An 11,085-nucleotide genomic window follows, 5' to 3' on the forward strand; every position below is an offset into this window, starting at 1 on the left:
CAGGTCCTAACTTCTCTCATCTCCTGGGTCTGTGATCCCAAGAGAGCAGGACAAGAGAAGAGGGGGAACAGGGTGCAGGGGCACGGATCAGCCAGGGATGGAGACGCCAAGGCGGAGGCAGCGAGATCAGAGGAGGGGCAGCAGGACCCAGGAAGGTCGGGTGTCTGTCACAGGGCCACACGCCTGCACTCACCACCTGCAGTTCCCTGGGAAAGCTGCCCTGGCCGGTGTGCTGGGAGGAGGCCTCCAGAGGGGTCGGTGAGTGATAGGGTGCCTGGATGCACACTTGTGTGTGTCCCCGTGCTTGAGATGTACTTGTGTGTGGCGGGAGGGCAGCCACCTGAGTATCTGGAGGTGTGTGCACAGGGCTCCTCTCAGAGCAGCTTCGCATGTTTGTGTCAAGCCCACGCCGGAGCTCCCAGGCAGGTGGGGCAGTGGGCCAGGTTTGTCTTCCCTTCCACCTGCCCTCCCCCACACGCAGACTCAAACCTGGCCCTGCAGGGGAACCCCCTTGAAAACCAGAGTGATGAGTCCCTTCCTAGCCTTCTTTGCTGTTATTGCCTGTTGCCATGGTCATGGTGGGGAGGCTGCTAAGAGGGGGGCCACGGGCCTCGCCGTTTCGTTGGTACACAGCACGGTTTTTCCAGACACTTGACCCCACACACACACACACATACACTCACACACACACTTAAAGACACACACTCTCCTGTAACCCTCCCAAAGTTTCAGCCACAGACTGGTGTGCCTCTCCAAATGCCCTGAGCTCTCCCCACCCATCCTGCCTTGCCCATGGAGACGTGGAGCCCTCATCAGCTGCAGTTCCCAAAATCCCTGGACCCGTGGGTGGACAGCTCCTGCCTGCCCCGGACTCTGTGTCCAGGCACCCCATCTGAGGCTTGGCCCTGACAGCAACCCAGAGACCTGGGACCCCCTGACTGCAAGGCCCCCTGCTTCCATCAGTGCCGCTGGCCCAGGATGCACTTGTGGGGGAGGGGCACTGACCTGGCCCAGGGCCCACCTGACTCAGGACCCGCAGGCTAGTTTGAGACCAGGTCCAGCTCTCTACCCCTGACCCCACTCTTTTGGGGTGCTTTTGGCACTGAACAAATAGAGGACATACTGAACCCTCTCACGCACCCCAAGGTGCAGCCTCCCAACCTTGCCCCCCAGTGGTCCCAGCACTGTGGCCCTGGCCATGTGCTTTTGTCTGTCCCAGCAATGACCAGCAGGCACAGACAGAGTCCAGGACAGGACACAAAGCAACCCAGCGGCTCGCCCCAGGCTGCCTTTGTGCCCAGAACGTTCTGCCCTGCACCAGGACAGCATGAGGGCACCCCAGGGCCCTGATACCTGGGGCGGGGGGCTGCTGCAGGGTTTGGGTGCACCAGCCAAGACCGCCGCCTCTATCTGCTCATCCCGGCATCCTCTCCTGCTCATGCTCCAGTCAGGCTCGGCTGGGGACACAGAAGGGGACCAGGCAGAACCCTGTCTTACAGAATTCTGGGTTGGCCCGCATGCATTGGGCAGTGACCTCTGAGGAATCCACCTGCAAGAGTCGGCCACTCACCACCCCCTTCCCAAGAGAGTTCTGCTGTTTGTGCCAGGACAGACCTTCAGGCCCTCCCTCCGCAGACTGGAACGTGCCTCCTGTCTCCCCTCTGCAGCCCACACCCAGGTCTGCTCCTCAGTGTGGACAGGTATAAGAATGTCCCCTCCTAGGGCAGAAAGTCAGCTGGGCTTTCACACACAGGTGCCATGAACAGTCAACACGTACTCCAGGACAACTGCAGAGTGGGGGTTGGGGGGGCAGAGCAGCTCCCCCCTCAGGGTCCAGCCGTGCCTGCCCTTCCCCCAGGCCTGGCTGAGTCAGGGACACTCAGACATTCCCAGGGTCTATTTTCAGCAGCTTGTCTCCCGGGACCCCCTGTCTGCCCTGAGGTCTGGCCCAGGGCAAGCCTGCTGGGCCCCATGCCCCTCCTGGCCCGAAGCATGGGGGAAGGGCTCTGCTCACAGCAACCCAGGTGGGAGGAAGGCCCTTCCCCTCACTCCTGGAAGCGGGAATGGCATACAAAGGGGTGGGGTGCAGGCAGGGATGGGGGCACGTGCCCCTTGAGCTCCCTCAGCCAGCCCTGCCTGGGGTTCACAGTCTGGCCAGATGGAGCGCCCCTGCTCACCCCCATCCTTGAAGCCTGGTTCCGGGAACCTCTGGGCTCTGAAGCCAAAGCCCACGCAGAACCACCTCCAACTCCAGCCTGGCCAGTCCCACCGCTGGGCCTGTGCATGGCCCGGCCCGCCCCCGGAAGCCATCCCGGCAGCCGGTGGGTCCTGGGAAAGTGAGCTGCCCACACCTGGCTGCCCTGGTCCTGCCCCAGGGCCACTAGCACTCAGCCCCTGGCTGCAGCCAAAGGCCAGTGAGCCAGTGCTTGGACCCAGGGACAGGAGGGAGTCATGCACCCCCACCCCCTGTTCTAAACGAGCCCAGGGAGGCCAGTCTGAGCTGGGTGGGGGTCCTCCATCAGGTGGGGGAGGGGCTGCCCAGAGAATCTAAGCCTCAGGGAATTGGGGGCAGTGGGAGCTGCAGACACACCAGGCCCCGCAGAGATGCCTGGCTGGGGGTACCAGCTAGAGCCCTACCGGCCCAGGTCAGAAGTGGGGATGGGAGGTGGGGGTGGGGGTGGCAGGGGGAGTCCCTGTGAAGACTGGGGCAGTGGGAGGTGGGGTGCAATTGAAGAGCAGGATGGTAAAGCAGGCCCGGGGGGTTGTGCACAGCCCTGGGATTCTGGGGCGGGGGCAGCGAGGTGGTCAGATGGCATTTCAGGGCCGGCTCACTGGCTGGCCATGGGTTGGAGGGGTCGAGGCGGAGGTCAGGCAGAAGGCAACACAGCCGGACACAGACGCCCATTCCCTCCCTTAGCATCTTGTGGGTGCGTCCAGAGCTGCGGGCTCTCGAGGAAGCACCTGACTTGTGGGGGAGCTTCCTGGAGCCGGTGCCACTGAGAGAACCCCGGCAGTGCAAGAGGCACCCGGCCCCCACCTACGCTCCCAGCAGCGCCGCGCAGAGACCGACAGTAGCGGCACCGCCCCGGTTTCCATAACAATCCCTAGGAAACAAACACGGAGGCGCGTCACCCTCCGCCCGCAGGAAATGGGGCGCGCCCTCCTCGGCTAGACTGGTGGGGGGTGGGATGGGGGTATTCTGCGTCCAGGCAGAGCCGGGTCGATCCTCGGTGGAGGCGACCACTGCACCCCTCACCCGCGCCTGCCCGGGTGGGGCATTCCAAATAGGTCCCGCCCCCCCACCCCCGTGTTTCGGGACTGGCGCGCCGTCCACCATGTCTCTCCTCCTCACATAGTTTCCACTGGAGGTTCCCGAGGGAGGGGCCCAGGCTGCGCCCTTAGCAGCCACCCCCCCTCCGCCAGAAGACAGGAATTTCCCATCCAATACCGGGAGCCCGCTGCGAAGGCAACGGTTGAGTTTCCCCAGGGTGACCCCCTCCCCCCGCAAACGGGCGCCTAGGCCTGGTGGGAGGTAGGGACGAGGAGGGGAGTCGTCCCAGCCCCACCTGAGCACGCGTCGGGTGCCCCTACCTGCCCAGTACTCTGCCTGAGTGGGGGTCTGGGGGCCCCCTGGAGTACCCCCCCCCCATGCAGCTCGACCCGCCCTTCACATTCTGGCTGCATTCCCAGGGCCCGCCAGGTGGGTGTAGGCCTAGGGCTCCTGGCTGGGACTGGCCAGAAGGGCAGTCTGGCGGGACACTGGAGCCTGTTGCTCCACCCCGGGAAACGGATGGCTGCTCGTCGGACAAAGGGCCAGGCAGTAGGTTTAGCTATGTGAGCCGGCGGACTAGAGGGTGGGCCGCTGGGGTGCAGGGCGCATGAGGAGTCGGCCGCCTGTGGCACTGGGGACATGGGCCCAGCGGTGACCGGCCCGGCTGCTGGTGGCTCTACGGAGGGCGAGGCATCTGGGGGCCTGGTGCTGGGGGCTGGCCAGTGCCCGGGGGCGGGCGGGGGGCGGGGATTTTGCCCCAGGGCGCCTAGTGGAAGAGAAGGCGCGCCCTCTGGCGGGCTGTCCGGGAACGACCGATAAAGGGAAGGCGGACAGTGAGAAGGGGGCTCCGAGGAGCTCTCAAGGGGACCAGGTTGAAAAGGCATAGCCTGGCCCGCCGGAAGAGGCCGCAAACGATTCCATTATCACTGCAAACGCCACGCAGACTTCCGGGGACGCTAATCAGGCAAAAGCACCTTTCAAGCCCCTGCCCTCAGCCTGCCCCCATTCTGTCCTTGGCCCCATCAATGCTGAAGCAGGCGCCACAACGGCCTCCATGTAGCCAGCCCTGCAGGTGGAGCCAGGCAGTCTTGGTGTGACCATACCCCCTCCCCATTCCAAACCCTCTGGACTTCCAGGCTCAGTCCTGGCCCGAAGGCCCACCTCAAGCCATTCACCCTTCACCAGCTCCCACCCCTCCAGAGAGGACCCTCCTCTGGTGGCCTGTCTCCTCTCCCTCTGCATGGCAAGCCCTCTGCCGCCTCCCCAAGGCTGACCCTCCCACACCTCTGTCTCTGAAGGGTCCAGGCATCTCCTGGCTCTAGTGCCCAGTGTTGGCGTTTCCAGGGGGCCAGGCTCAGCCACACAGGCACCAAAGGGCCGGACCTCAGCATAACAAGGCTCTGTCCCCTTCCGGAACCCCCCACCCCCCCAGACATCTCCCATCCCCACCCACTTGCCCCTCGCAGCTGCCCTCCGGCCCTGTGTTGGCACCACAGCCCATAACACAGCCTTCGTCCCCTCACCATCAACCCAGAAGCCGGGCCCAGGTGTGTCAGGAGCATTTGTGAATGGGACAAAGGGACCCTGTCTGAGATTCATGTCCATCCCATAACCAGAGGCACAGCACTGGGTCCTGTAGTCCTCAAACCTTTTATTGACAGCAAAAACTTCGTGAGGGTGGCAGGTGGGTGCTTGCAAGGCAGTGTGGGAGACCGCACAGGGCCCTGGCAGGGTGCCCTGTCCACGGACACTGTGAGGAGCGTGGCTGTGGTCACAGCAGCAAAAGGAGATAAATAATACTGGGGGGCAGCAGGAAGGGAAAGTAGGATAGCCACCTTGGAGGGACCCACCCAGGGCCATGGAGATACACAGGGACACATGGGGCCACGAGACACACAGACACAGAGACATGTGGGGCCACACGGAGCGGGAGCCACAAAGACACAAAAGGGGGTAATGGGTGCTGGACAAAAAGGCAGACACACCCAGAGGAACGGGGCAATGGCCCAGTGCAGCTTTCTCTACCTCCAAGGAAGGCCCTGGACACAAGGGCAGGCTGTGCTGAGAAGGGACTGGTCACTCTCCCCCACAGAGCCAAGCAGTGGGCACTGGGCTAGGGGCCCATGCCCCGGGAGGGGGTTGTGGGCCTAGGGCTGAACTTTGCCCTCGGGGTCCCTGTCATAGATGTAGCTGCCCACGGCTCCGGTATTCACGCCTGTGGAGAGAAGTGGCAAGGTGGTGGGGAAAAGTGGGGAGACGGGGAGGGAGGCCCAATTCCTCACCCTCCTGGCCACACTCACCCTTAGGTCCGAAGAGTATTCCGTAACAGGGCTTGTGGCAGTAGGGCTGGCCGTCGTGCTGGGGGCAGGATAAGGGTTAGGCGGGGGTCCGCGGACGCCTCTCACCCCATTCTCCCCGGTGGCTTCCTCCTTGTCCACGTGCCTGCCTCCCTCCCTGAGAGCTCCCAAAGCCATGACCAGTCCACTCACCCGGTGGTGGGCGGCGCGCCTGCGAGCCTCCACTCCGGCCACCAGGGGGCAGCCCCCACCGTCCGGCGCGGCCCCTCCCTCCGGACGCGCGCCCCTTCCCGGCCCCTCCCTTCCAGCCCGCCCTCGCACAGGCCCCTCACCTCTGCGTGCCCGCCGGGAGTCAGTGTCTTCCCGCAGCGCTCACAGCGCAGGCATGGCCGGTGCCAGTCCTTGCCGAGGGACGTCACCTTCTCAGCTGGGAAGGGGGAGATGGTGACAACGAGGCCCGCGGTGGAGACCTCCCCCAGGTTGGGGTTGGGCGCGGGCACTCACCAAAGTAGACCCTCTTGTCGCAGCGAGGACACATGTTGGGTTCCCCGGTGAACGTGGTGACACTAGAGGCTGGGACAGGGGGTTGGAGAGGAGTCAGCGCTCGCTGAGCGGCTCCCCCCCCACCCCCACCCCCCAGACAGAGACCAGCCTACCTTTGCTGGGCCCCTTCGGGGGGGCACTCGCCTTTCGCTCCTCAGCTCGGGCCACGGGGACCTCAATGGGGCCAGTGACCTGTGCTCCCTCTGTAGAGGGCTTCTCGTAGATGTAGGACCCGGCACCGCCAATGTTCACACCTGTGCGGTGGCAGGCACTGTAGGGTGGGTGGTGGCCTCGCCCGCCAGCCAGACCTCACGCCCACAACTTCTCAGAAGGTCCTCCACAGTTCATTCTAGGGGGTCAGGACCCTGCCCCTAGAGGGCGCTGTGGCCTGGGGCTGATCTGGGAAGGGCACGGAGAGAAGGAAGATGGGAGGAACCCCCCGCCCTCCCTTCCAGACCAGAGCAGATCTCAGGCTGGGGGGCTGCCCCGAGCTCACCTTTGGGTCCAAACAGCGTGGCATAGCAAGGCTTGTGGCAAAACGGCTTCCCATCATGCTAGGCAAAGGAGCATGGGGTGAGGGCCAGTGCCTGAGCGTCCTGCGCCCCTCCCCCCATGTCCCCCCACCCCGGTACGCCTGAGGGTGGCAAGAGCTGTGGAGCCCTCCAGCCCAGGCTGAGAAAGGGGCTCACCTCGGCATGGCCCCCGGGCGTCAGCGTCTTGCTGCAGCGCTCACACTTGAGGCAGAACCTGTGCCAGTCCCTGCCCAGGGAGCTCACCTTCTCAGCTGGGGGCAGAAAAGGAGGTCAGGGCCAGTGCCTGAGGGCCCCCGCTCTCCCCAGGGTCTCCAGCACCCTCCCCGCCCTGGGCTGTGAGTTAGGAGCACGCATCTTATCCAGGGTTCCTAGCTCAAGCACCTGTTAACCCTCAACATCACACCTGCCCCTCCTCCTACACACCAGCCTCACTGTCCCTAAGCCATCCCCCAAACCCCCAACAGGACCCAAAGGAGTTGGCAGAGCCCCTGCTGAGGGGAGTGGCCAGAACCTCCAAACCCTGTGTGGGGGGGATCCAACCAGCATCCCCCAGTGGGAACCCCGAGGGACAGGACGCCTGCCTGTCTACACTTGGCTCAGAGTCCCCACCCCACTGCCTCCAGCTGCTGCTTTGGCGCCCAAGGTCTGGAACCAGCTGCTGAGGGTCAGATCAGGTGCCCTCCACACACCCCCACAGTGCTGGGCCCCATGGGCCACCTCCCAATGGAGGGATGTATGTGAGTTCTCTCCAGGGATGAACACCAGGAAAAGGGCGGAGGAGAGGGCAGGCTGAAAGCCCACCCGGAATTCCGGGAAGGGACCTTGCCAGGGGGCCAGGGTGGGGGCAGGGCGGAACCTGGCAGAACCCCAAGAGGAAGCCAAGGACCAGCAGCTCTTTTGGTCCTCCTCACATAGCGGCTGCTGTCTGGGCCAGGCCTCCCCTAGGGCCCTGGACGCCTGGGAGTGAGGGCCACCCCGCCATGTCCATGCCAGGGCAGGCAGGAGCTGGCTGAACCCAAGACAACCTGGATCCCATGCCAGCCCGGCGTCTTCTCCCAGTTCTCCTGCTGGCCAGCAGTGACTCGGCTGACAGAAACATGCTGCGCTGCTGGCTCTAGCATGTGGCCAGGGAACCGGCACCCCACCCAGCTGCACTATTGTTGGGGACACAAAGGCACAGTATCCTGAGGTCACTCAAGAGTGTCCTGGCCCAGGTTCCACTCTGCTCACACCCTGGGGTGTTGGCTGCCGGGACAGGAGGGTACCAGGATGCAACCTGGTTGAGGGGTATGCAGGACCCCGGTCCCCCACCCTCCACTAGTGCCCCCAGCCAGGACAGAAGCCAGCGGATCCAAGCCGCCTTTGTTCCTGCTGGGAGCCCTTGGCTGCCCACGCTGTCAGGAGCGCTTTCCTGGTTGTCCACAGGACTGTTGGCCCAGCCGGAGGGCCCTGGCATGGCCGGGGGCAAAGTTGTGGGCAGCAGGAGGACCCTGGGACTGTCCCCCACCCTGAGCCTCACAGGCAAGAGCCCTCCCTGGGATGGGGACAGAGGGTGGGGAGGGCTCCTGGGGAGGCAGCCGGAAGCCCCTCGGCTCCAAGCCAAACCAGAAGCACTCCAGGCCAAATCCGGTCCCTCCCCTCTGGGAACAGCAAACAACTGCTGGCTGCCTCCTCCGCTGTCAGCCCAGCTAGCTTCCTTGACTTCAGCCTGTCCCCATCCTGGACCCTGACAACTGCCCCAGGGCGACCTGGGAAGGGTCCCCTATCTGCCCCCACTCTCTGGCCATCCTGGCTCTGGCACCGTCTTCCCTCTGAAGGTGTTGGGGGAGATCGGCGGTGGGCAGGGGCTTTGCCACCTTGGCAGTCAGAGAGGCTCCGCCAGGAAGAGGGACAGTGGGTGAGTAAGCCAGTCAACCAGTGCGTGCCAGGGGGTGGCCCCCGCCCAGGGGCATCCTGGCAGAGACAACCCCTCTCCTGTCCTGCGCTGTTCTGACCTTGAGGCAGGAGGGCCTGGCCACCTGGACTCCAGCGCTCTCTCAAGCTCATGGGGACTCGCTTGTCACCCCACTCCACCCGTGGGAAAGTCCTGGGGGAACTCGCACCAAGGAACGAAGCACGTTGGGACACGCGGGAGGCAGCGGCCAAGATCGCCCCCGCGTGGACTGAGTCCAGACAGAGCCTAGACCTGGCCCGGCTCAGCGTGGGCAGAGGTCGGGGTGCGGATGGGGGGGGAGGGTCACTGCTCCGGGACACGCCGGCCCGGCCACGTGTCCGCGGGCAGGCGAAGTGGGGTCTGCAGGGACTGGCCGGGAAAGCCCAGAGCGCGCGCGAGGCGCCCCGAGCGCGCGGCCCCGCCCGACCCCACCCGGCTCGGCCCCGCCCGTCGGACCGCGACGCTCCACCGACTCCAAAAGGCTATCCCAGCCCCGGCCTCACCCCGGGAGGAAACGCGCTCCCTCTCTCCTCTGCCCCCACCGGGCGCGTCGGTGTTCGGGCGTGGCCGCCCCCACCTCATCGCGGCTACAACCAACGACCGCACACGCGTGGGCAGCGCGGCTAGCCGAGTCGGGGCCGCGCACCCCGGGGCGGAGGCTGGGCACACACCGGGTACCGCCGGCCGCGCGCGTCTGCAGCTGGGATCTGACTTCGAAGGGCGGAGGGGTGCGGGCCGGGCTGGGGAACTCACCGAAGTACACGGTTTTGTCGCACTTGGGACACTTGGAGGCCATGGTCAGTGCGCCCGGTCGGCTCGCGCTCTCCGCCCGCGCCCGTCTCCGCGTCGCCGAGGCCGCGCCCGCCCCGCCCACTCGGCTGTCCGAGCGCCCATTGGTTCCGTGGCTGGGGCGGGGCGTCGAGGTCCCGCCCCCCAGGTCCCGTCGCCAGCGGCGGGGCAGCCGCCGGGGCGGGGTCGCACCTGCCTGGCCCGCTGCGGGGCGGCCGGACCTGCCCGGCGCCCCTCAGCCCCGCGCGCGGAGTGGCGTCTGCCGGCGCCTCGCCTGTTTCCTTGGCAACGTCGGGGCCGCGGGGCGGGGCGGGGCGGATCGGGGAGTGCGCGGCCCCCGCGGCTCGGGGCAGTCCTGGTCAGCGGGGCCTCGGCCCGGAAGGGCGGCCCCTGGACACGCAGACGGACGCCCCGACGGCGGGCCCGCCCGCTACGCCGGGCCCAGGCGCTAGGCACCACCTCCCCCGGGAGGCCCCCACCCCCACCCTGCCGCGCGCCCCGCTCCCCTTTGTTGCTCGGTTTCCATAGCAACGGCCGCGCTGCAGAATCCGAGTCGGATTCCTGGCTGCCGGGCTACGCGGCTCAGGCCGGGTCCCGCCCTGCCCGCCACCCCGGCCCCACACTGTCCGTTGTGCGGAGGGCTCAGCGGGTGAAGGGCAGGGCGCCTGCTACTTCCAAATACAGCGCGAGAGAAGCTGCAGGGAGGAGACCGGGGAAGGGGCGACCGGCAGCCAGCGGGTGCGCGAAGCAGCGCTGAGGGTGCTGAAGGCGTCTTCCCGGGGCTCTGCCTTCCGGGGGCGGGAAGGACGGATGACCGAAGGGGCAAGAGATGGGGCGCGCTGGGGGTGCCCTCTGTGCATTCTCCCCCACTCGCTGGGAGCTCTGCCGGTGCAGCCCGCCTCTGGACCCACCAGCTCAGGGCCCAGGGCCTCTCAGCTCCAAAGCATCCTACTGGAGGGCCGGAGAGCTGGGGTCCTACTGTCCTCTCGGGACAGGGGCGTGCCTGACCACTCCCACCCTCCCTGCCTCCATTGAGTTCCCCTCCCCATAGGCCCTTCTCTGGGCCTCCCGCCCCAGCTCAGCCTTAAACTGGCAGGTGGACAGACCTCACGCCCACCCTAGGCTCAGATGACCAGCCCCAGCCCCAACCCCCACCTCTACATGCTCAAAGCTCCGTGCCCACCCCCTTCTCCTCTGCCCAGTGACCTGCCCCACCCCAGGACCCAGGGCCTAGTGGCATCCATCGCGGGCTCCTGGCCCCTGTGGCGGGTGTGTTTGCTGAGCAGGTCAGTAAGCGTGTCCTATGGCCTCCAGAACCCAGGTGCTCCTGGTGCCCTGCCCTGGACCTGCTCCTTGGGCCAGCCGCCCCCTCCGTGTATTCACACCCTGCAGCCACTGAAACACAAGGTCCCCCCAAGCCTGACTGACCAGCCTGACCAGCCCCTCTCCCTGTCCACACAACTCTGGCCCTGTGCCAGCCAAGGCAGGAGATGGGGACAGGAGGCCTCAGCGGTCCCTTTCCTGGACAAAGCGGCCAGCCATGGGGGCTCTCACAGGTCAGTAATTCTCAGCCCGTTCCTTGGCAGGCATCGGGTGTCTCTGAATAATTCATGGCCCAGTGCCCAGTGGCGCCACTTACCTCGCCCTCAACAGCTTGGGAGCCCTTGGCAGAGCATCACCCTCCCTGACTCCACCCCCTCTGAAATTTGCAGGACTGCT

At 65.9% G+C, this 11,085-nt stretch overlaps 1 protein-coding gene across 4 annotated transcripts; it reads right to left on the minus strand.

The window, feature by feature from the left end:
• Positions 1 to 4,902: 4,902 nt before the first annotated feature.
• On the minus strand, positions 4,903 to 9,737 carry CRIP2 (cysteine rich protein 2). 4 transcript variants are annotated; one of them, XM_019639140.1, is made up of 9 exons: positions 9,331 to 9,717; positions 7,670 to 7,798; positions 6,801 to 6,895; positions 6,608 to 6,665; positions 6,225 to 6,365; positions 6,073 to 6,141; positions 5,901 to 5,995; positions 5,572 to 5,629; positions 4,903 to 5,486 (listed from the first exon to the last, which is right to left on the minus strand). In XM_019639140.1, the coding sequence occupies exons 1-9, from the start codon at positions 9,371 to 9,373 to the stop codon at positions 5,419 to 5,421; spliced, it is 756 nt and encodes a 251-aa protein (XP_019494685.1). In that variant the 5' UTR covers positions 9,374 to 9,717; the 3' UTR covers positions 4,903 to 5,418. The 4 variants fall into 4 exon arrangements, with proteins under 4 accessions (XP_019494685.1, XP_019494687.1, XP_019494684.1 ...); XM_019639142.1 differs by lacking the exon at positions 7,670 to 7,798 and having other exon boundaries at positions 9,331 to 9,622; XM_019639139.1 differs by lacking the exons at positions 4,903 to 5,486; positions 5,572 to 5,629 and adding an exon at positions 5,636 to 5,840 and having other exon boundaries at positions 5,872 to 5,995; positions 9,331 to 9,737.
• Between the last annotated feature and the right edge of the window lie 1,348 nt (positions 9,738 to 11,085).

This window comes from Hipposideros armiger, unplaced genomic scaffold, assembly GCF_001890085.2.
Source record: "Hipposideros armiger isolate ML-2016 unplaced genomic scaffold, ASM189008v1 scaffold_43, whole genome shotgun sequence".
In the NCBI taxonomy this organism is placed as follows: Eukaryota; Metazoa; Chordata; class Mammalia; order Chiroptera; family Hipposideridae; genus Hipposideros; species Hipposideros armiger.